The sequence below is a fragment of the Balaenoptera ricei genome, chromosome 10 (genome assembly GCF_028023285.1).
Source record: "Balaenoptera ricei isolate mBalRic1 chromosome 10, mBalRic1.hap2, whole genome shotgun sequence".
Lineage (NCBI taxonomy): Eukaryota > Metazoa > Chordata > Mammalia > Artiodactyla > Balaenopteridae > Balaenoptera > Balaenoptera ricei.
This window is the reverse complement of record NC_082648.1, coordinates 59,518,808-59,544,684: the sequence shown is the minus strand read 5'-3', so window position 1 is coordinate 59,544,684 and position 25,877 is coordinate 59,518,808. Positions and strand designations below refer to the sequence as shown.

General features: G+C 38.8%; 1 protein-coding gene across 3 annotated transcripts in view; it reads left to right on the top strand.

Annotated features, from left to right (window-relative positions):
• Positions 1–25,877, top strand: part of PTPRR (protein tyrosine phosphatase receptor type R) — a 254,511-nt gene that overhangs the window by 225,735 nt on the left and 2,899 nt on the right. For all 3 annotated transcript variants that reach the window (XM_059934694.1, XM_059934696.1, XM_059934695.1), the window contains 3 exons: positions 7,972–8,082; positions 9,428–9,585; positions 13,145–13,258. In XM_059934694.1, the coding sequence (XP_059790677.1) occupies positions 7,972–8,082; positions 9,428–9,585; positions 13,145–13,258 (383 nt within the window). The remainder of the gene's footprint in view (positions 1–7,971; positions 8,083–9,427; positions 9,586–13,144; positions 13,259–25,877) is intronic.

The window sequence follows — 25,877 nt, the reverse complement described above, 5'->3', positions numbered from 1 at the left end:
AAAATGAGAATAAACAAAAAATTTTAAAATAGAGCTGAAGAATCAGTTATCTTCTATGGCAAGAAAGGAGAAGAGATTTTTATTGCTGGTGAATTTGATTTCTTCATTTAGATAAATCTCAAGATGGGAATTCCTTTTGAAAGAAATAAAACATTGGAAACACAGTGTTCAAACTTTTAAGGTGAACGATTGCTTGTCTAGAGAAGACACGGTGGCCAAAACCTGCAAAGCTGGAGTTAGATCAATCTAAGCAGGACAATAAGCATTTGCATATTTCCAAAGTCCTCAGACTAGCTCAGACTTTCTCCTAGGAAAGAAGAGAAGTAGTATGAATGTTGGTCATAATATACATACTGTGGAAGATATTTTCTACCGACTACCATTTATTAAATATACGTAGTAAGCACAGTTCATAATTAATTCTGTGCATTTTCACTCTAACTCTACAAAGCACGATTTACTATCCCTATATTATGGATGAGAAACTTGAGGCTCAGAGCTTAAACCATTTGCCTACAGCCTCAAAGTAAGTGAGTGATAGAGTCCAAATTTTAGTCCAGATTTATTTGATTCCAAAGCTCATGTACTTAATCACTGCCCCAACATAATAAACGGGCCAAATAAGTTTACAAGACATTGGAAGACAAGGGACCCACTGTTGGCTTCAGGGAGCAGTAAGACCCTGAATTTATCTTTCAGGAAGTGAGGGAATTACTTGGTGATTTGCCCTAACAAAAATACTTCTCTCAAGTGTTTAACACAGCCGTATTCTTTCTTAATATTTACATCTTTCATCTGAGTTCAGCTATGTGACTTAAATACTTACAAACCCCATTTTGCCCATTGACCTATTCACACTTTGCAAGCAGTTTGACCTCAGAAAGTGAAATAAATAAATCATATTTTAAGTATTCTCTGTTTTCATTCCCTTCCTTTCTCTCTCTGGTAAAATTATGGAGAGGATTTATCTTAATCACATTTCTTTGTCCATACAGCTCATATGGGGCCTTACAGTTTTTCAGTAGGGGCTGCAGAGTAAGTAAGTGCACAAGGGAACATAAACCAGGCAAAGCAACAGCACACAGAGGCAGACAAGACACCGCATAGCATGCGTGAGTTGAGCCGTTTGATGTTGTCTGGGCATAGTAGGGAGTGAAGGGAGGTAGGGCTGGCATGTTAAATTTTGCTGACAAATATAGAGAATAAAAGAGGGTTCTGTATTCATAGTATATTCTGCTTTTAACATTATATTATGAGTGTTCTCCATGTCATTAGTAACTCATCAAAAACATGATTTTAAATGACTGCTAGAATTTCATTGTGTGGATGCTAAAACGTATGTAATCATTTCCTTATTAAGAGATATTTAAGTCATTTCCAATCTTTTTATCCACATCTTTGATTATTTAATTAATGTATATTTTTAGGTGTGACATGACCTGGCTACATGATATGGACTTTTGAAAAAACATATTCCCAATGTGTTTTCCAGAAACATATCTAACTGTACCATCACCTTTAGCATCTGGAATTCTCCAGCTAACCTTGAAGACATTCAGTACATTCCTCTTTATAAAACATCCAGTGCTGTATTTGTGCATATTCATTCATTCATTTGACAGATATTTATCAACTATCAACCGTCAAGCACCAGTGTAGGCACTTGGATTATATTTTTATTGACAAAACAGACAAAGATCCCTCCTTTCATGGAGTTACAATCTAAAAGGGGAGACACAATAAACAAGAAACAAAATTTTAAAATATTGTATACAGGTACAAAGTGTTAGGTGCTATGGGGGGTGGAGAAAACAAACATATGGTAGAGTAAGAGAGATGGAAGACAGTTTGCAATGAGATCAGGAGGTCATTTTAAAATTTATAAATGGCAGCCTATAAGAATTTTATGAATACAAAAGAAGATAAGCAATGACTTCATTAAGTCAAGTCACAGCTACTATAGATATCTTTACTTAATTAAATACATCCAAAAAAGGTTGGGTTTTTTTTTTTGCAATATAAGTATTAATTATATCCCATGTTGACCTTAAGTTTCATTATAAAATCTGATGGGTATTCAGTTGGGAATGATTGGCTATTCAATATATAAGTAACATACTTAAAAATAGACCTTTTTAAGCTGTACATTTGAAGAGAAAATAAATTTTTCTGATAAAACACTCATAATTAAATGTTAATTATGCTATGTTATATTCTAAATGAATGAAATGAATATACATCTTCTCAACTATTTAAAATTAGCTAAAAAATTAGAGTTTAAGTTAGATAATCTAGAAAGTTCATCAAAGATACATAGAAAGTCTAGAAACTGGGCTGTGTGATCTTCCAAATAACTAATATTTATTGAGCACTAACAATATGCTTAGAAAGCAATCTTTACAATAAACATATCTGTAAATCCCACTAAAAGAGGACACTGAGGCACAGGGAAGTGAAGCAACCTGCCCAAGGCCAAACGGCTAGCAACCTAACTCCCAACTCCTCCTCCTCCTTCTCACCACTATATACGCCCTCCTCAAGTGTTCTCCCTACTTAGGGTGGGAAGGGAGAAAGTTCCAGTCCAAGCAGTGATTGTGACCAGAGAAAAGTGTGCGGGATTGCTTACAGTCCAGATTAAAATCTCTAACCGTTCTCTCTAGGAAGGAAAGAGGAGATGAACAAGGCATTTTGACTTGGTATAAAGAAAAAAAAAAGTGTCAAATCTGCTCATTCAGAGTAGTGGACAAGGGGACCTCCCTGGTGGTCCAGGGGTAAAGAATCCTCCTTACAATGCAGGGGACGTGGGTTTGATCCCTGGTCAGGGAACTAAGATCTCACATGCTGCAGGGCAACTAAGCTCACGAGCCACAACTACTGAGCTTGCACGCCTCAACTAGAGCCCGCGTGCCACAAACTACAGAGCCCACGCGCTCTGGAACCCGCATGCTACAACTAAAGAAGAGAAAACTACTGAGCTTGCAGGCCACAACTAGAGAGAAGCTCGTGCACCCCAAGGAAGTGTCCATGCGTCGCAGCGAAAGATCGTGCGTAGCTCAACGGAGATCCAGCATGCCGCAACTAAGACCCGACATGGCCAAAGATAAGCAAAACAAACAAACATAAAAAACAAAGTAGTGGACAATTTGGAAGTGTGGATTGGAACTGCGTTGGGGGAGCCATGCTCAAGTTAGAGGTCAGTCTGTGAAGTGTGGAGTGGACAAGAGGATTCACATTTTGTACCAAGAATGAAAATAAACGAGCAAAGTCCCATAATCAGAGTGTCTGTACAAACAAGGTCAGGGAGGGTAATTTGGAAGACAGTGGAGACCCACTGACTGGTATTCAGCTGTCCTGGAGGACCAGAATTAGATATTTGGTATCTAGAGAAGCAGCCTGACCTAGCACTGCCCAGCAATGGCCAGCAGCCTAAGCTCATTTCCTGAAAGACCAGGGGCTTGCCAGTTATGCTACCCAAGCAATTAAGAGTGGCCAGAAATTCAGAGGCTGACAGCCCCTAAGAAAAATTACTCACCTGTCCTTTCAAACATGCTTACATTCCAACTATAACTTGGCACCTTAATTTTTAATCTGCTAGGTTCTATTCAATTGCTGTAGCCTGCTTTACTTCTAACTATAGTTAGAAGCCTTCTTATTTGACACAGTTAATCCAAAAAAAAAAAAAAAAATCAGAGTGGAGACTCAAACACACAAAAAAACTCTAATGTTTTACTTTGTCTTCAAACAGGTACATTTGTTCATATTCAAATTTGTTCATTATTTTATTATGGGACTGTCTTTTTTTATTTTTAATATTGGCTCTCAGTCATATAGTTTGTGTAAATCATGCCCTTTATACGTCATTGAAATGTCCCATTTCAGTTTCTTTGAAATATGAGAGACCATAGAAAAATTGTTAAAGCAATATGAATGCAGAATCCTGTCTATATTTCCACACTTTGCCCTTTTATAATGGTCTCACCGGTATCTGATTTGACCGCAGTTTTCTTTACTGATTTACTTTTTTTCCCCAGCGAAAACCTAATTAACTTATGCAATTATTTCATAGAACAATTCTTTTTTTCTTTCCACCCTCATGTTTCATTGATTTATGTAAAGTTTCATTAAATTACTGGGCTCTAATAACAAGTACAACTGTCATTAAGAGGTTCGGATATAAATACCACTTGAACATACAGCTTAGCAGATAGTGACAGACTTGCTGGACTTAGTAAGAGGGCGGACAGAGCGCATTCAGTGTTCCACGAGCATCAGCATATTTCATAGAGGGAAGGGAGGGCATTGGTTATTGCTCTAGAAAAAAGTGTTGGTTATTACTGCAGAAATCAAAGACAGAAACTTGAATGTATAAAGTGATATTTGCTCAGAGGGTCCTAGCCCCAAGAGGATGTTCCCAGAGAACCTTATGAAAACACCTGGGCTTCAGTTTTCTCAGCTGTAAAATGACAAAAATAATAATAATAACAACAATATCTACTCTCTGCTCTACCTAACACAAATGATCGTGGAAGGGATTCAGTGATATAAGGTTGGTGAAGGTGCTTTTAATATTAAATTGCTGCACCTATGTTACTAATATTTAATTGGAACACTAAGAATTAGAGTAACTAAAACCATAATAATTTTAGACAATCTGACCCATTCTGTCTTATATGCAAATGTAACCCAAATGCAACTAAGTATCTTCTTTTTGTTTATTTAGAGCCACTTTCTATGTGATGATAGTCTTTAGCTCATAGAGCAAAATCTCTTTGATTTTAAATGCATAGAATTAAAAAGAAAGTAACTTAAAAATAATTTTTTTTTTTCAGGCGACTAAAATATTAGCTAGACCTGTTCCTTCTTTATACATACAAATAGTCCTAATGTGGTGGGGGTGAGAGGGATGGTCAAAGAAAAAAAAAAAGATTATAAAAATATCAGTTTGCATTGCTTTGCATTGCGTTCTACTTTTGCTGTAAACCACTGATTATGAAAAATTGGTTGATGTCCAGAATCTACAGTCAGGGTTCACTAATTACTTGTTTGCACAGGAGACACATGACCTTCTGGAAACCTCTTTGTCCTCCAAATTATGAATTCTTGGAATTAATAGATAATTTTACTGAAAGAATCAGCCCATCTAGCAGAAGAATAGTGATGATTTGGGGTTACATTCTGCTAGATAGCGTGCTATTTCGAATTACCTACAATTAGTGTGGTTTCACAATATTATCTGTAAGAGAGCATTTTCCTTCCTTGCATTTTCCTTTTTTATATCATTGTTAGCGCCACAATAAAGAAACCCTAAAAAGCTCTTCACAAAAATAATTTGAACATGAACTTGTGCTCTTAGAAACAACTAGGTTTGCTGCTCTCCCTCACTTCATATTCAAAAGCACCCACACTTATCTGGTCTCTTTTTCTATGTTCTCCTAAAAGGGGGGAAAAATGTATTCGGTGTGTAGAAATAAGCTATTGTATCTCAGAAAGGAGATGGGATGCTAATTAAGGGTTGTTTGAATGAACAAGTCACATTGCATTGTCTACTGGGAGCCGGCTGCCAATTTCATTTTTGGTAAAGAGTCAAGAAAAACATTCAAGAGGGCCCCGGCAAGCTTGGGAGAGAAGCGAGCAGCGCTTCCATTTATCAAGTAGGTGCACAAGCCTGGATTGTATTGTTCAGAGTCAGGGTGCAGGCTGAGAGCTCCCGCCTCGCAGCTTTTCTTACCGGTTTCAAGAGCCACCTTCCCAAAGAGAGGCCCTGCTCCTCAGGCCTGATCTTGGACAATGGGGGCACGTATGCCAGACTGCTGGGCCACTGAATGCCTCTTTCTTTGTTCAATACCTTTTTCAAGATCCTTTGCCACTCTTCTTGGATTCATCCAGGAGGCATGGGTTTTAAGACAAAAAAATAGCTCGGGTCTTGCAGCGAAATAATTGATGCTCCATTGAAAGAAACCAGGCAAATTGGTTAGTATGATTATCTTTAACAGACTGGGGGTATTTGAGACATTTGGCAACTCGTAAATGAGGAGGGAAAGAAATTGCTGTATTTTTAAAAGATTGCTTTTTTAAAAAAATTATTAAAATATAGTTGATTTACAATGCTGTGTTAGTTTCAGGTGTACAGCAAAGTGATTCAGTTATACACACACATATATATATGTATAATTCTTTTTTAGATTCTTTTCCGTGACAGGTTATTACAAGATTTTGATAGTTCCCTGTGCTAAAGGTTTCTTTTTTTAATGTTAATGTTATATTAGCCAGAGTAAGCCTTTAGCCTGATTGCTTGACAGTCTTGGGGGTGGGGTGGCATGTAAATAGAGGTGAAAATGATTTACTTTGTTTGGAAAAGAACCAGAACGTAGAGGATGCAAATGTGTTTTTATTGTAGTGGATGAAAAACACTGATTCCGCTATGTGAAGTGACTTCCTTGTGGCTCTATCACATAGAGTATTTGGTACTTAGCATGATAGAGCCCCAGAGGTGTGTTTCTGATACTTTATGTGTCTTCTCCTTTAGTTCTGTAATTCTGTAATGTTTTTGCTGCTACTCTTTTAAATCTATAAGTACTTAATTTTCTTCAAGTGTGGTCACATGCCTTTGACATAGATGTAAAGAAACAAGTGTCCTGAGGACTACAAAGTCCCTACTGAAGGCAAGAAGTGAAAGAATTTCTCTATAAATAGGCATGTGTGCTTGAAAGAAAATCATGAATTCTATTTAAACAATATTTCTAAAATTAAATTGCTTCCCTGGGCACTGAAAATAAAATGTCAGCTTTCACACTTTACATTCTTAGTCGTTAAAATATGTGGTAAGAAATTAATAGTTCTTTTGCAGTTGTTTAAAAGGCAAAATAATAAATAATATGAGCTTATATGTATGCTTGAGTCTCATTTTGTAGTTTTTTAAATAATGTAGCTTGGATATCATAAAAATAATATAATATTTAATGCATGATCTAATGCATATTTAAGTAATGATCTAATCACTTTAGATCAAAAACCCATTCCATAACCGAGCAGTTGTAAAATAACAATAATAGTAATAATAATAACATCATGTTTTGAACGCCTACTGTATGCCTGGCTTTGTCTTAAGTGCTTTCCATGTATTAAATCTTGAGGAAACTGAGTCCAGAGAGATTAAGTATCCTGCTTATGGATTCACAGATAAATGGTAGCACCAAAATTTGGCCCCAGGCTCTCTGACTCCAAAACTTGCACCTTAACCACCACATTATATTTTCTTGCTCGCCATATAATTATTATTACTGCTATTAAACTCTTCAAAGAGGATCCATCATAAAAATTTTAAAAATAATTTTGCTGTACATTTATTTCAGTGGATCCCATAAGTGAAAGGGTCATTGGTCCTAGAAAATATAATACCTTAGGTGTATTAATGGCCATTACATCTGCTTTACATACCAGGGAAACTGGATTCTGTGGCACCTAACACATTACAGATACTCTAATTAGAGACTTTTGTTTGATGAAGCAGGAAATGTGACTTGCCTCAATCACTGTGGGAAAACATTCATTTTAATCCTAGTCATCACAGGATAAACTCTAATATTTGGATCTTAGTTTCCTAATTCTTAATTCAGTTCTTAATTAGTCCTTAATTTCTCTACGGGGATTTGGAAAATTTTGCGTTAATTATTTTTTTGGTGTGGGATTAATAGCAACAGTGTTGGGCAGACATATGTAAAAATTGATATTTTATTTAAAAAGCATTGAGATATAATTTATACTACACTATACATACTATAAAGCTTACCCATGTAAAATGTATGGTTCAGTGGTTTTAGCTCATTTACAGAACTGTAAAAATTGGTACTTGATTTTTTTATATTAACTGAATAGAAAATTTTCAGATGCTTGAATAAAAAATACTCCAAGGCCAATGAAAACCATTAATATTTGCTTCTTTAATATTTGTTCTTCTTTCCCCTCCTCCAGAAATGTGTGCTTTACTGGCCAGAAAAGAGAGGAATATATGGGAAAGTCGAGGTTCTGGTTATCAATGTAAATGAATGTGACAACTACACCGTTCGAAACCTTGTCTTAAAGGTAAAACTGTGGAGCTGTAGCTATCTACAAAGTAGACGATGTTGGAGGATTACATTTCTACTTTGAAATTATTTATCCTAATAAGTACTGCAGATTCAATTTAAATAAATTAAATAATGTCAAGAAAGGAGAAATTATAATCACTCCCTTATGGATTTCTTTGTGGTCAGCTACTATTAGTATGTGGAATAATTAAATTAATATAAGCAGGCATTAAGGAAATTCACTAAGTGGGAGGCTAAGGTCTTCTACTTTGCATAAATATCATGTCTCTGATTTAACCTTTTGAATGCCTTTAACTAAAGGCTTGTGCTGGAGACTGTACCATGATTTCTTTTTTTAATGTCCCTTTGGTCTAAGCAGATTTAAGTAAGGCCTGGAAACTGTGAAAGGGAAAATCTGCGCCTGTGGGAGGCAAGAAAAGCCTGAAGTGTTGATGAGATCTCCCAAAACCTGGAGTCACAGTCATTTATGGGGACTTTCCCGGACCACATTATGTCATAGAAAAGTTATTTAAATTTGGGGCAGCAGATGCTGAGGAATGTTGCCATGGTATTGTTTTTACTTCTGGAGAGCAATCATCCCAAAGATTCCAGTTCTATCTAGAGCCTCATTACTGGGACAGAATCACCGCAGAGAGGAAGAGGGTAGACGCAGAGCCGCGCTGAGGGTTTTAATGGGAAATTCACGATAGGAAGGCACTTAACTGAGACCTGTTCTTCAACACGGTGTTCTCAAGTGCCTCGTCCACACCAGGCCTCCCACTGGGTTTTGACGTGATGTGCATGGACCCTCACTCAAAGCATTTCTAATCTAGTGACCCCTTGGCGCTCCTTTACTACAGGGATTCCTCACTGCTGTGAAAAACTGGAATTTGGGATGAGTGTAGAATTATTAGAGAGACTGACTATAAAATTAAGCATTCTTATACTGGTCAATATGTTTATAACAACCTCTCAGGAATGTTCAAAGAGCAGGAAACGCACTATATCCCGATTCTTTCTTGGCTATATCTTCATCTAACATCCATTATGTTTATTATAACAAATTACAAACATATATTTAGCATATGTATGTTTTCTATATTAAATATATCTTAAACATATATACTAAATACATGTTTATCATTTAACAGAGCAAGACTGTCAAACTTTGACATCAGCATAGTTACAGTAAAGTTTTCTCAGGGTGAAAGAGTATTCTTCAAAAATCTCCTAGATTTTTTTTCCGCCTAGAAATAAGTTGCCAGCAAGATGGGAGTGATAGAAGGCATTCAGTATTGTGGTTTGGGTGACTTTGAGTTCCACAGGGCAATGAAGCATCTGGTGGCTGTTGCTATTTTCAGCAAGGAAGTCACACGCAACACGTGAAGCATTACTGGTACACCTCATGGCCCGATCACAAGACTCCAGCCAGCGCCCAGCCCCTTCTACAGCTCATGCTGGATGTGGAAGAAGACAGACTTGCCTCCGTGGGCCGAGGGCCTGTGGTTGTCCACTGCAGGTAAGGGATAAGCTGTCCTTTCTTCCTAAGCAGCTGTCCTTTGTAAAGTCATAGAGCAGGTGGAAGTTGGGTTTTACTTCCTGGTTCTGACTTGGCTGATAAATTAAATATGTATTGAAAATGGTTAACTTCCTCATACTTGAGGCTTGACCGAGATGATACTTAACAGAAATGAAGTGACATCATTAGCATATTTTCAGCAAACAGTCACACAGTGGAGAAAATATCACTTCTAATTAATAGCTCAGGGAACAGGAGAACTTATTCACTCAGTCCTCTACCTTGAAACGTAGATGGATTCAATTAGTCTCATCAGTCTCACATATGCTAGGAATGACATATGGTTTTTTAAATTATCAACAGCTTTTTGTTGTTTCAAGATGGCCCCTGGACTTTACTAAGATTGTATCTTGATAACATTTATTATTATGTCAAATTTGGTGAAAACCAGTCAACTATTCTAAAACTTACCTCATGAAAAACAGATGGAAATAAATTTATGAAATGGGAAGTGGGCAAGTGGTAATTCGCCAAAAGGAAAACAAAGTGTTGTTACCAGAACACGCAGTACTGGAGGCTGGGCTGACACAGCGACAGATGTCCGCAGTGGTTCCCTTCCCTAGCGTCTAGCTTAAAGGTCTTCTCCTTTAACTTATACCTCTTCCCCCTGTTTTCCCGTTAGTGTGCCCAAACTAAAGCATATATTTTAAAGTTATTTACATAACCGGCCATTTATTCTCCATACTTTCTCCAAATAATTGGTGTTACTTTATTGGCCCTCCTAAGTCTTGTAAGATAGTTTTTGATATTGTTAAGAAATAAAATATATTATTTTAGATTATAATTTTAGCCTTCTTTTGAACCTTTGTGGTTTAATTAAGAGTAAAATTTACTATATGTCTATTTATCCAAAGTGTCATTATCTAGTTTCTAACATTAGGCCTCATCCTAAACTTAGCTTGGGGCTGAAGAAAAATAACTAACTGGCCATACTTTAGGGCTGGAAGTGTCCCCCACCCAAAATCATAAAACAGTCAGGATATCTAAAATGAACTTACCATTTCCCCTGTAAAACCAGCTCCCCTTCTGATTGCTATTTCTAAGAATTAGACCATCTTTTTTCCAGGCACTCAACATCAAATGTTGACAGTTATCTTTGGCCCTTCTCTCAACTCCAGCCTCCATATCTAATCAGTCACCAGATTGGCTTTCCCTTCAAAGCTTCTCCCATAATCATCACTTCCTGCCCAACCACCCAAGTTCAGGCCCTTATGACCTCACCCATGTATTTTAGAAGAAGTCGGCTAATTGCACATACACACCCCACTTCCCCATGCTCCACCCCTACTACAGCCTATTCTGTGCACTCCTCTTGGATGAGGTGCCTAAAACCCTCTTTCATCACATGGAGTCTACGCTCAACACTTCTCAAAGGCTTCCCATTCCCTAGAGCAAAAGTTCTCAACCTCCAATCTGTGGATTATCTATGAGGGCCATTGAACTTGAAATGACTTGAACAGATTTGAGTACATTAAGTTAGGTGCATTTTCTGGGGAGTGAAAATGCATTGTTTTCAACAAATTCTAAAAAAAAAAAAAAAAAAAAAAAAGTAAGAAAAAAGAGTACCATTCTTTTAGAGGATGATGTCCAAACCTTTTAGCTTTCCATATAAGATCCTTTATAGGCCCCACTGTACCTTCCCAGTCTTATTTCCCACTGTTCCTCTAATGTAACTTTCTCTTTAAGCCAAACTAGCCTACTCATTGTCACTCTGTTCTGCAGCAATTCTTTCCTTATACCATTCTCATCCATGGAACATTCTCTCTCCTTCATGATAACCAAAATGCCTGCCATTCACAGGGTATAGTTCAAGTCCTATCTCTTTATTGAGACAAACTCTCCATAGACACTTCAACTAAAAGGGACTCATTCCTCATCTGAATTCCTCTGCACCCACATTCAACAGGAAATAAGTGCCACGTAGGAGAACTAGTGCTATTTGAGTGCCAAGAGGGGAATTATTCATTCAAACCATGAGGATTGAAGAAAGCTTCTAAAAGTTGGAATAATGTTGAACAGGATCTTGAAAAAAGGTCCAATGTTTGTGGTTTTAAAAGGTGGTAGGGAGGGCATTTCTAACTGGAGAAATACCCATTAACACAAAAAGAAAAATTAGAAAATAGGAATTTTTTGCAATGATTCAAATGAAAACAATGACACAAAGGGTACAAAGTTGACAGCAAAAAGCTTGAAAGTTCGTCACAGTCATATTACGTAAGGGCCTGAATGCCATGGAAGGGTGCTTAGACATTGTGCTGTGACCATTGGGAGCCATCTACGGTTTTTGAGTAGCGAGTAATATGATCAGGTCCCTGTTTTAGAAAGATGAACCTAGCAGCTGTGTATATCATGAATTAGCCCAGGAAGAGTCTTGAGCCTTGGAAACCATAATGAGATCATTGCTAATCATAAAGTAAGATTTCAGAAACGTGAGCACAGTTTATAGAAAGGAAAGCATGGATCACAACAGCTCCGCAGAGGTGGAAAATATAAGAATTGGTAACAGATTGGCTGTGGGAGTTGAGAGAGGGGGAGATGTTGAAGACGGCTCCAAGATTTCTAGGCTGGAAAACTTATGGCTGCCTGGTAATGCCATTGAGGAAAAAGATAATTAATTCTGTTTTAGATACACTGAATTTAGATACATTGAAATGCAGCAAGTGTAAAATAGCAACAGCAAGAGTGCCAGCTAGGAGGTGGAATGCCAATCTAGAGTTTAGGAGAAACTTGGGGAATTTAAGTGTAGATTTGAGAGAAATTTACATTTGTGGTTGAAATTGCTGAGAGAGAGAGAGCGAGAGAGAAAGCTTGTTAAGTTGATGACTTACCGTCTGAAGGAGATTCATGAGTAAACCTTCCATGACAGGTAGTATGTCTGTTTAACTGTTACCTTGATAAAAAAAAAAAAAAAAAAGACTTGGAAATATGTGCTTCTAGCCACATCCTCTCTCCTTAACGGAATTGAATCTTCAGTTATTCACTAGCATCTTCCACATCATTATATCCAAGACCAAAGTCCCCACTCTCTCCCTCAAATCAGCCCTCATTCCCCCTTCGTCTGGATGACGCTGCCATTCTTTCCAGTCCTCCGCGCGAGTCACCTCGGACTTTTTGCTTTTCTCACTATTCAGCTCCACTCCTCCACACTCACATTTATGATGTGTAGAAGTCTTTCCCCTCCTTGCTACTGCCCATACCTTACCTAATTTCAGCCCTTAATTCTTCTTTGTAGAACAACTAGTACCTTTTTCACTATTCTCTCCGCCTACTACCTCCCTCCACACCATTCATCCTACTGCTTAGACCTAAAGGGAAGAATTGCCGTTTAAGCTCTCAGCACAGGGCTGGGTTTGTACACTCAGTACACGAGAGCTGTTGCTGCTGTAATTACTATTATTAATCCCAATGGTTTCCAATTTTAAAAGTACCTTTTTAAAAGAATATATTTTACCTTTGCTATTTTTCCTGCACCTTTTAACGCGTTACCTGTTCTTCTCAGTGCAGGGATAGGCAGGACGGGGTGTTTTATTGCTACATCCATTGGCTGTCGACAGTTGAGAGAAGAAGGAGTTGTGGACGCTCTGAGCATCGTCTGCCAGCTGCGTGTGGACAGGTGAGTGTCGGCGGGAGAGGGTGAGAGACACTTCAGAGCGGTGTCATCGTCACAACCTAATCCGATCAGCCTGACTTTGTCAACACCACAGGCTCTGAAGTCCTAACTCTCTGTAGAGATTTGTGTAAAATGCTTAGGAATGTACATTACATTAAAAAGCTATCAAAGAAACTGTCATTTGCAACACTGACCCTCAGGAGTCCAAAGCCAAGAGCTTATGCTTAACCCTTCCTTGTCTTTGATGCAGGTTGTTTATGGTGGTAGCTGTTCCTTCCTAGTCTCACATCTCTGTTCCTTCACAGGGACTTTGCATTTTCATTTGACTTAACTGAATCATTCATTTTAGGATCTTGATCCTTAAAAATGAGGCATATGTCATACCACCAAGAATCGTCTTTCTTTTCTCTGTTCCTTTTTTAATTGCACAAAATGCAGATTACAAAATTTACCATCTTAACCGTTTTTAAGAGTACAGTTCAGAGTGTTAAGTACATTCACATTGTCCTGCAACCAAATCCAGAACTCTTTTCATCTTGAAAAGCTCTGTACCCATTAAACAACAAATACCCATTTCTTGTCAACCACTATTCACCTTCTCACTCTATGAGTTTGGCTACTCTAGGTGCCTCATGTAAGTGGAATCATGCAGTATTTGTCTGTTTGTTACTGGCTTCTTTCACTTGGCGTAATATCTTCAAGATTCATCCATATTGTAGCACGTGTCAGAATTTCCTTCCTTTTTAAGGCTAAATAATATTCCACTGTATGTATATACCATATTTTATTTATCCATTCATGTGTCAATGGACACTTGGGTTGCTGCCACCTTCTGGCTGCTGTGAATAATGCTGCTATGCACATGGATGTACAAATAGCTATTTGAGATTCTTTGGAGTATATACCCAGAAATGAGATGGCCATACCATATGGTAATATTTTAAGCTTTTCAAGGAATATCATATTGGTTTCCACAGCAGCTGCACCATTTACAGTCCCACCAACAGTGTACAGGGGTTCCAACTTCTGTTTGTTTTGTTTTGTTTTTTGTAGTGGCCATCCTAATGGGTGTGAGTTGAAAGAGTTATGTTTACGTATAGATGGTTTGATCACCTTTGTGATGATCTCTGTTTATGCACTGAAAACAGAACAAACAAGAAATTCCTTTTCTTCCTTGCTCCGCAACTAAGCCTGGGGAAATGAACAGTTGAGTCAGTGACCGAGAACGTGCACAGGTGCGCATTGAGAACAGGCACAGAGAGGAAGATGGTGTATGGGCACATGAGCAGTGGACCTCCCTGCTCTGCAGTTTACTGTGCTATCGTGGATGAAGAGTTGTTCTGAAAGCTGAGCTATGGTTTCTCTTCTTTCATTTGTACAGTGAATATTTATGAATCATCTCCTAAACGCAAGGCATTGTTCTTTATGCTGCACGTACTTAAACGAGATGAGTGTGGCTCTGCTCTCCTAGAGTTTAGATGCTAACAGAGAGAAGAGAAGAGATAATAAACAGCAAAGAAATAAACAGGACAATTTCAGACAGAGATAAATGCTCTGAGGTAATAAAACAAGAGTCACAGGATCTGAGCCTCCTGGAATTTAGCCCTGTGACCTAGAGCTTCCTAAAAGTAAAACTACAAAAGTCACATTTTTAAGTCATGCAATAAATATTTATTGAGCCCCTACTATGTACTAGGTCCTAGAATTTCAATAGAGACAAAAGAATTGTTCTGAAAATTCAATGAGAAAATATATATAAAGCACTTAGAACAGAGTCTGGCACACAGGAAGCCTTTCAATAAATGTTCACTTTGTTACTATCATCTTCATTATTATTAAAATCATCAGTGAAGTTTCTCCAGTCTCTAAAAACTAAACATTCAAATCTCCTTTCCAGATGAGGTTTTCCCTCCCCATCCCTATCGTTCTTTGTTTCCTTTTAAATAGTAATTTCTAAGTCTTTGTCAGTGTATCTTCCCTCTATTTTTCTCTTAACTTTGGCTTATTAGAAGCTGTTTACCATGGTGATTAAGATTATGGACTCTGGAAATCTATTGCCTGGCTTTGCATCCTGGCTCCCACCATTTCCTGGTTGTGTGGCCTTGGGCAAATTATAAGACTTCTCCATGCCTTGATTTTCTCATCTGGAAAATGGAAATAATAGTATCTACTTATGTTATTATAAGGATTAAGAGATAATCTGTAAAGTGGCTGGCACATAAGCATGCAACCAAGGCTAGCCACAGTTATTATCAATAAATATAGCAAGAACCTGAACATGTATCTGTAAATTGGAGCTAATAATATATACCCCACAGGGTTGCAGTAACATTAAGAGGAGATTATACCTGTGGCGTACTGAGTAGAACATTTATTCTAGGTTTCTTACGCTCTCTCTACCCACCTCCCCACTTCTGCCTTTCCATACCCCTCATGTAACTACTTCCAAAAATGTTTTCTTTTTGTGCATAAGAAGATCAGCTTCAATTCTCTCTCCCCCTCCTCTTATGATTGCTGTCTTGGTTTCCTGAAACCCCCTTGCCTTCCATCCACTATTGCCCACCCCAACTGGAACAGGATCCATTTGCTTCCCTTCAGACTCCAGGACCTACCTTCACCAAGAAGAGGGGACCTATGTCAGAGAGTGAGGGGCAGTACCCAGTCAGTCTGGAGTTGCTCCTGCGGTGACCTTGATCTCTTCTGCTTTGTGCTTCTGTAGACAAGGCTCCTGCATGGGACTCACAAATCCCCCAGGGACTCCAGTTCATGTCCATGCACCCACTTTCCTATTAGCTAGAGCCAGAGCTCCATGAATGCCAAATACATAGATCTAAACAGACTCCAAGTTGATGTCTAACACCTGTTCTGACCCTATTTGGAACAACACCCTGAAAAAAGGGGGGGGCTTGGTTTGCTCGTTGTTTGGGCTCTTGTTACTCTTAGATCTTGTCTATTCGCCCTCCCATCTCCCTCCCCCGCCACCTGCTTCTATAGCCTGACCTCCACCTTGGTTTCCACTTCCCGGTCACATTATTCTGTCAAGTCTACCAAATTGTTCTCTAGCTCTGAAGAGAATCACAAATACATTTTTTAAACCATATCACAATGCCTCCTCTATCGGCTCCTTCCTTCCTAAAGCAAATGGGCAGAAATTTTTAGCCTTGGCCTTCCATCACCACCAAGGTCTCCCACAAGGCTTGTCTTTTTACTCCTGATAGGATTTTCAAAACATATTCAACTTCTCTGCTGATCTAAAGCCTATGGGTTCCCTACCCCCTGGGTCTGAATTACTGCCAATATGTGTCTCAAAATCATTCTAACTGATTTATTCATCAAGATCCCTTCTACATAAATTCTGAGCCGCTGCTTCTGTTGTTTATGAAGCAGATCGTCTCCTTGAAACTTTCCTTGAAAAGTCTTTCCTTTGCCTTCCTTCCTTCACAGGATTAACAGATTTTCTTTTTCTTGTCTCTTCCTTCTGTTGTGCACTTCCTTAGTTATTATAAAAAGCAAAACAGAAAACTCCCTCCTTTCTTTGACTCCATCCAGCTTCTTCCCAACCTTCTTGCATCTTGCTTCATTTTTTCATTCTTTTCTTGTCATACTTCACTTTCAAAATTCCAATTTGTAGGTGACTGCTGCTGTTGACCATGGCTTTAACTCATATGGGTAAAGGGAAAAGTGGCCTCAGAAAATCCAAATGTCTGTCCTTCTGCTCTTGCAGCTTACTGTTCTTCATCAGTTCTTCAAACCTTGTGCCCAATCCTGGTCTCTGTGGCAGTCCTTGCCTTCAATTTTGTCTTCAGAACATTCCAAAATGCACTGTTGACAGCAGAGGTTTATTTAATGGTCTTCAAAGCACATGCCTCATTTAACTCCCAAAATGAACCCAAGAGTCAGAAAAGAGATATTCCTTGGCCTCACTTTTTTAAAATAAGGAAACAAAGAATTCAAGATAGCAAGTAACTTGCCCAATGTCACCTAGCTAAGAAAACTGGTGAAATAGACCTCTTTGGCATCTGGGACTTCTGATTTCTAACTCAAAAGGTATGACTGTTTTTGATAAAAGTAAACAATCTATTGGAATATGTTTATTGCAAAATTGCTAGACAAAAACATAGCTCTTTGATCATTCTTTGCCAATAAAAAAATGCAATGACACTGTAATTTTTAAAACAATGGTTAATATGAAGGAGAGCTGTTTCATGAATAGATAAAGTGATATTGTCAGCAGTTGCCTTAAAAATATAATTTGAGGAACATAGAGAATTTGCCTCATCCCAAAATATCTATCTATGGAGGGCGCCTAAAATATCTGTGTGTAGTGAATGTTTAAAAGACTACTATTAGAGAGCCAATCTTTGGTTTAAAGAGTCATTCCTTTTTCAAGTTTCTTGAACCTACAGTTGAGAGGTGAGAGTGATACCTTATGTCTTCCTGGCTATTAACACTTTAAACAGGGTGGTCTATCCTTTTCCAGCTAGGGTATGTTAGCTAGAGAGTGTGTAACTCCGCACATCGGAAAGACGTTCAGAATTGAGGTTTTGATGAAGAGGAATTGAAGAGAGGGCTCCAGAAGAGGCCCTGCCATTGAGGAGACTGATAGACAGCTCTGGGCATTGGGAGGGTGAGGGCAGAAGAGCTGCAAGGCCAGCTACCTGATTTGCAGGGCCCAGTGCAAAATGAAAATGTGGAGCCCCATTTAAAAAAATGATTAACTCTTTCAAGATGGCAACAGCAAAGCATGAAGCCAATACAGGGTCCTTCTCAGCACAGGGAGATGGGGCTGGTGTGACTGAGCATGTCGAGTCCATGCAGTCGACCCTGTTGGGGGATGTTTTAGGATGGGTGTTTGTAGATGGGTGTGAATTCTGTGTCCTGTGGAACAGTCACCCACAATCTCTGCTCAGAGCAGTTCTCCTGAATCATGCATACGGTCATTCATTCAACAAACAGGTACTAAACATCTACTGCTGAACATGCATCAGGCACCTGGGTAGAGCAAGATGGATTCCTTAACAGGCTTTTCCAGACTGTGTTTCTCAGGGCACATTTTAACGATTAATTACACTATGAGAACCCGCTAAGTGTCAGACTCTCTTAGCCTGTACTCAGGCAAAAAAAAAAAATTAAAAAGCTTCTCAATTAATTTTGAGAAAAAGCTATATGCTATATTTCTTAGAACCCCTCTCCACTTGGATATTCACAAAAAGTATTAAAGCATTAAAGGATCTGAAGTGTCCCCCAGCATGGAAATCCATTACACTTCCTTGAAGGACTCTTTCACATTTATTTGACCACACAAAACTTTCCTCAGACACTATCTAAAAGGCAGGGAAAGAAGCTGTAAGATAATAAATATAAGCTGTTCTTTCAAGAAGTTTGGTGGCGAAGAGAAGACTAGAGATGGCATAGGAATTTGAGCCTGGGTGGAGACCATTAAAAAGGGGAAAGGAAAGGGTGGGACTAATTGGAAGCATCCAGCTGAGCATAATAAGGGCTACAAAAGACAGAGCCAGTATATCAGAGGGCTAATATTTTGTACTCTGCAGGGTCCAAGCTCCATAGAATTTCTCCTATCCTCTCATACCCTCCTTAGCAATGGCCTCTGCCCACTAGTGATCCAAGGCTGCACATTGCATCTTTTTTATAGTTTACCCCCCACCACTTATATCTGCCTCCGCTAAGAAGTCCAGAGCCTGGCTCACAGCAAAGAAAAAGAAAGTGGTTTTGATACTGGAAACGGCTTCCATGATTGATAAATCAACAGTTTGAGCACTGAGTAGGATCAAAGACCTTATCAAAAACAAAAAAAAAAAGAGAGAGAGAGCGAAAGAAAGAAAGAAAAAAAGAAAGAAAGAAAGAAAAAGAAAGGAAAAATTACAATGCTTGATCATTGTTATTCAACATAACATAAACAGGCAATTCGTACTCGGATCACAAGTCTGCATTTTAGCAATAAATTCAGATGGTCTGGTTTAGAGACGACTGTGTTATGCTGAATGGATGTTTCCAGTGTAACAACAATGACAGAACCATTTAGTGGATTCCTCACTCTCTGGCAAGACATTATTTTTATTGGCTTTCAGGCAACTTCTATTAATAGATGCTACAGTTCTCACTGCAGATTCATGAGTCTGTGATTCTCCTATTAATAATACTTTTGAGCATATTTTGAACTAAAATAGGATTTCTTTTTTCCAAATAGGAGTTCAGATTCTGTGCAGGGCACCCACAGGTGTTTTATTTAGAAGTGTGTTCATGGATCATTCCTTCATTGCCATGGTATTCATTTTTAATTAAAAGATGAAGTCAGTAGCAGGCAATTGGGACAGAGCACTGGCTGGTGGGACTGGGAAGCAGGCACCCACTGGAGAAAGAGGTGCCAGAGATTACTGGACCTGATGTCAAGGAGGTTGGTGCTAATCCTGGCTCTGACCCTAATTTCCTGTGTGACCACTTGTCACTCTAAGCCTCTGTGTCTACATATGGAGAAAGAGAAGTGGTGCATATCAGAAGCCTCCAACCTCATCTGGTCTGAGGACCCCTTTTTAAGAGTAAAATATTTCATGGACCCCAGCCTGATGGTTATACTTTGAATCCCGTAATGCTTATAAATTAATCCTGTTTTATTACTTAGCCCTTCCATGTCTTGCTTAAATCTTCTAATCTTAAATATCACTAAATTATTGTGATGATACCACCTAATTAAGAATTCCAGTTGCTATTAAAGCTAAACCAACACTTTCATCATATTTAGAGCCTGCTACAAGAGATTCATTTAGGCTTGTGTGTACTGTTTTCATGGTGTGAGATAGTGATGAAGGTCATTTACACATTGAGTCTGAGAGATGCACTTGTTCCTTTAAAAATAATAATAATAATCCATAATAATAAAATGGCCCAGGATACTCAGAGACTGCCCCACATGCATATGGAGAATGACTAAGGAGCAAGATGGTAACACCAGAAGACATCTAGGCAGGGAGGAAAAGAACGTGTTCCATTGTAGGTTGACCTCAGGCAATCTTTTCCTCACTGTATTTCTTTTCATCCCACTCGACACCTCTGAACTCTGGAAGAACTTGAAAACAGAATTTGAGAAGTGAAACACATAAAATAATTTGTGATCCCGAAGCCTTTTTTTTTCTCCTCTTTCCCTCTTTTTTTCCTTCCCCAGAAACAGGAAACAATCTGTCTAATCCACCTTTTTGAGAGTCAGTAGTGAAATCTGCAGTTGTCTTTGTACATCCTTACCTTGGAGGCCTTAAATTGGAATGACATCCAAAGACCTTACTTGTGGCTTCCCAGACAGGATAGAAAAATGCTTCCAGTGTGCGTCATATCATTGTTTAAATGTTTTGATTAATCACTTTAGTTTGACGATTTTTTTTTTAACTATAACAACCTAAGAAGAGGAATACATATGCCACCAGTTTCCTAGGCTGATATGTGTCCCTAGCATATTCTTTGTTTCCAAAACTAGGTTAAAATAATTCCAAAGCTAAAATTTCCACCTCTTGGTATAATTTTTACCAACCTCTGTCTTACATGTAGCCATATCCTTCTGCAATCCCAACTAATCCCAGAGATTCCCCTTAATTAGTGAATTTCAACAATCTCATTTGAAGATCAGGGATTGAACATTTTGGTTTACTTATTTTCAGAACACTTGAAGGTAAAGCTTAGAAATTGGTTTGGATTTACTTGGCATCACAGTTCTTGAGACCATAACAAGACATCCTATCGTAAAACAGATAATGCCAACCGAATCTTCCAAGTGGTTGTCAGGACGACCTTTTCCTTCTTCTCAGCTAGGAGTCAATTGAGTGTTAACCTGGGTGTTCAGAAGAAAATTGGCTAGTTTTCAGGAAAAACAAAATGGAACTCAAGATATGCTAGTGCATTGAGTTATCATTGAATTATCATTGACTTGTGTTCGCTTTTATGCCCTACAAATACTTTGTGGAAAAAAAAGTATCTATATTCAAAACACCTGGTCAGAAACAATCAAAACGTTTAAGTTCTTCGTCCTTGAAATGACATGGTATATAGACACAGGGAAGATGTCTGTCTGAGACACCCCAAGTTCAGCCCCAGACATCAGCCTTGTTTGACTCATGCCCAAGCTATCAGAGCTTTACCCGTGAGGCACATTAACATCCACACCTTTTGTTCTAAATTTACTGTACCAAACTTTACCAAAAGAATTCCAGATTCAAAAATAATAAAAAGCCAAGGAGCGTAAGTTCCATTGTTAGCCCAGAAGTGAGTCACCGCTGCAGCATTTCTTCTGTCTACTGATTAGACCGGATACGCTCTGGGCGGTGCAGCAGGAAAGGCTTGTTGCTCTTTGTATGTGTGAGTTAATAGTCACAAAAGGTCACAATTTTAACATGTTAAAAACCAAATCTCTCTCCTGGGCATCTGGAGGGGTTTTTTTCAACACACCCTCACAGTAGCAAAGGTTAAAAAATATATAGTTTTTTCTCTTCTAACCTGAGTTTACCCTCAGCTGACAAAGCTATGTGATTTTCTGCATAGCGTCCGAGAAGACACTGATTTTTTTGTTTGATGGGGCTAATGTGACATGTACTATCTGACATTTCTGGAAGGGCAGTATATCTGAATCCTCTCTGGCCTGGCCATACACACTGCTCATATTCTGTGGCCACAAAGAAATCAGAGCCTTGCACCCAACACCATTTTTGCAGTAAAAGGAGTGACTTTCTTCCAAAGCATGAAATGGGGCAGAATTAGGGTGAACAAATAATATGTCATCCAAACCTAGGCACTTCTGAGAGTAAAATGGGGCTTTATTAATAATTACACCAGGACAACAGGAGTAAATCAGGACTGTCCCAAGCAAACCAGATGCATGATCACCCTAAGGGCTTGTGTTAACTAAGCATTTACCAACAGAATAAGAAATAGAACACGTGGCATTTATTTAGTACTCTAAATGCCACTGTGCTAAGCATTTTATGGATTATCTCATTTAAACCTTGCAAAATGTGAAACTTTATTAGGTAAACACCGTTTGACAGGCCAGTGGTTTTTAAACATTTTTTTAGTGAACAACAGGAAACAAAACATTGGGAAGACAAAATCTTCTACAAAACACCAATATGGAAATCAATTAACAATAATTAATAAAAGAAAGAAGGAAAGGAAGGAAAGAAAGAGAAAGAAGAAAGAAAGAAAGAAAGAAAGAAAGAAAGAAAGAAAGAAAGAAAGAAAGAGGAAGAAAGAAAGAGAAAGAAAGAAAGGAAGGAAGGAAGAAAGGAAGAAAGAGGGAAAGAAAAAGAAAAACAGTAAAAAGGAGAACTGCTGCCCTGGTCAAAACTGTGATTAGAAGCCAGTCCTAAAGGCCCACCCTCCTTCTCCACTCAGGCACCACTGTAGAACCCCAGGCTCCTGGGAATTCTGTGAATAGCCTTTGGCTAGACATTGATAGGCTCTGACTCATTTAATCCTCACAATCTTGATGAGGTTTGTCTTTAATGTCATTTTATAGGTCAGGAAAACCCAGCTGGGAGGAACAAATGATTTGTTCAAAATCCTATAGCTGATAGGTTCAAAAGCAAGGATTCAAACTTGAATCTGTCAGACTCCAAGTCCCCTTCTTGCCACTAGGTCATCTACCTCCACTGTAGGTGACTTCTAGGCTGGTTAATATTTAGAAACATATTGGGATCTTTCCATCTTGGCTTGCCCAACCTGAGCAATATGGCAGAGCTATCCTCTGCCAGGTGTGCTCTTAGTTCTACAAGGTCCTCTGACCTATGTGCTAATAAACAGTTTAAATGGACTGTCCCATTTATAGTTCACAACCGTGCTATGAGGCAGGTACTGTTGTTTGATTACCTCATCATTTTGCAGATGAGAGAACAGCACTGCAAAGATTATGTAATAAGGGTAAAGCAGCTAGTAAGTGGTAGTGACAGGATTTGTCTTGACAACAGTGTATGGTGCCTTTTAACCTCTTAACACACTTTGGTCCCTACTGGTAATGAACGTGATGCTTTGGCATTCCAAGTGCCTTTTCAAACTCACAGTGACTCTCACAGCTAACTGGGTTGCCTTGCCCTGCTTTTACATGACCTCACCCTTTGTTGATAATCTGACTCCTGTTTGGCAGTAGATATTGTAGCTTAATGCATTATACCCCCTGGGAAAAGATTTGTGCCCAAAGAGGATTCTCCAATGAGAGATAATGCTTTAATACGATGTACTAGGTAATGGTGGTGATGTCCGTGTGCTGCCTGACTGATGACAACTTTTCTCCACTGAAGCATCATCTTGATCACCATGGAAATCTTTTAAAATCTTAACTTTGGTCAAGTTTAAACTATGATCTGTTGGAGGTCAAAGATTATTTAGTGCCCGCTCTTTAAAAGGGAGTTGGATAAAGTAATTACCTTTTAAAGTAATAAAAAGAGCATCCCTGCTTCTTACCTTCGAAGACCAGCTTGCTTAGGAACTTTACATCAGTGGTATAGATCCAGACCTCAGCAAGTCCATGGAGCCCTGTCTGACCTGAAAGCTACCTGCAGTCCAAGTCAGAGCTCTCCTGGAGGCTGAATCAGTACAGGGCTCTCTTGAGGGTTCATGATTAATCTCGCATTGTTTATTTATTCCATAAATGTATTTTGTATATAGGCACTATATTAGCTTCTTGAGTATTTTTCACTATGTCCAGCCTAAAGAAGACTGTATTTGTCCCATAACAGAATAAAATCTGCAGGGTAATCCTAGAATTCAAGTTCTTACAAAGATCAACAGAGAATTCTACATACCAATATATGCAATTGGAAATGTAATATTTTAAAAGATGAGCGTAATGAGTTCCTGATTTTGAGTCAGCCTCCAGTTAATGCATTCTGGGATGTCCCTTGCCTTCTTTTAGTCTGGAGTTTATATGTTTTCATATAACATGAGACAGCATGGCCTGGGTAACTTACTTGACAGGTGTTTACTTAGGACTAGTAAGTGCTTTTCACTTTTGCAAATATGCAAAGACTATAACATCATGCCTGCTCTTAAAGGATCTAAAACCTAGTTAGACATAATTTTGGAATGGGATTAGACAGTATATCACACGATATCAAATTACTTATAATAAAGACCCTATCTTAGCCCTGTCTTTCTCTACTACCTTATAAATGACAGATAAAAAGACATAAGGCATGCTTGTTAACTATCTGGGAGACACCAATCTGGGAGTGAGAAAAGAGGCTAATATACTGAATGATAGAAATAGTGATATCAGTAAATAAGAACTTTGTGCTGAAACCAACAAGTTGTAGTTAATAGGAATAAACAAAAAGTTCTGCATTTAGTTTGAAAAAACTCAATAGCATAAGTACAGGATGGAAGAGAGCTGTAATTTTCACATTCAAAAAAATCCTGTGGACTTTTTCATTAACCCAAAGCTTCACTTACTATCCTAAAATGCTTGCAAAGCACCAGGCACTAGGTAGGCACTGTGGGATCTTTCCATCCAGTGCACCTGTAGATGCAAACTCATTGATCTATAACGTGGAGTTCAAGGGGGAAAATATTCCCACTGACTGGATCTCATTGGGAGTAGACACAACACTCTAAGAAGGTCATATTTGATAAAAACAGGCTGTAGAAAGGGGAGACTAGATTGGTGAGTGACAGGGAAACCAGCCTGCATAGAAATATTGAGTGACCACAGGATGTTTAGTCTAGAGAAGAAAAGATTACGGGACTTTGATGGTTGTTTTCCAGCATTTAGAGAGCTATTGTGTGACTATAAGAGGAGCCTTAAGGTTTTTTGGGGTTATTTCAGTTGGACCAATGGGGCGGGTGACAGTTAGAGAGGGGCAGATTCATTCTGATGTCTTCAGAAGTTTCCCTGCCAACCTTGGCAAAGGCTGAGCACTCCAGCAGAAACTAGCGGACCATCTACCATGTAGACTGCTCCCTTTTGGAAAGACAACATTTTGTTGGCAGTTGGAATACATGATCTCAGAGGATCCCTCTGATGTCAATGCTCTCCCTTTTATCTTTCAAAACAAGTGGGAAGCAACCTAACTTTTCATATACCTTCCTTAAGCCTTGAGACCCACAAGAATTTTGCTAGCCTACAACTAATGAGTTCATTTCCCCATTTTCTCCAACTTCGCTGGCAGAAACAACATTGACTTAGTTAACAGAATGTCATAGTAAGTATCCTCCAAGCATTAAAATACACTGCTAACCTATCTGGGGTAAAATGGTAATTAAAACCTAGACTGTGCCTTCATTCATTCACCCGTTGGACATGTAAATACCAATGTTCACCAGAACATACAATCGGGAAAATCTTGCCTCCGTGTGAAGTAAATGGTGGGAGGAAGTTCACAGACCAGAGTCCGTGAGATAGAGCACATATAAGGCTCCACATACCATCTGCAGCTCAAGGAGGGGGACTAATGAGCTGTGCTGATGCCAGAGGAAGGGAGGCACCTCTCAGCTCCCTGGAGCTGCCTCAATATTTACCATGGCTGGATCTCCCAAGCTTCACAGTCAAAGCCAGCATATTCCGGACACCTGCTGTTTTTAGGTGTGCCCAGATGTCATCAGCTAAGAAGAGGAAAAGTCACCACATCCT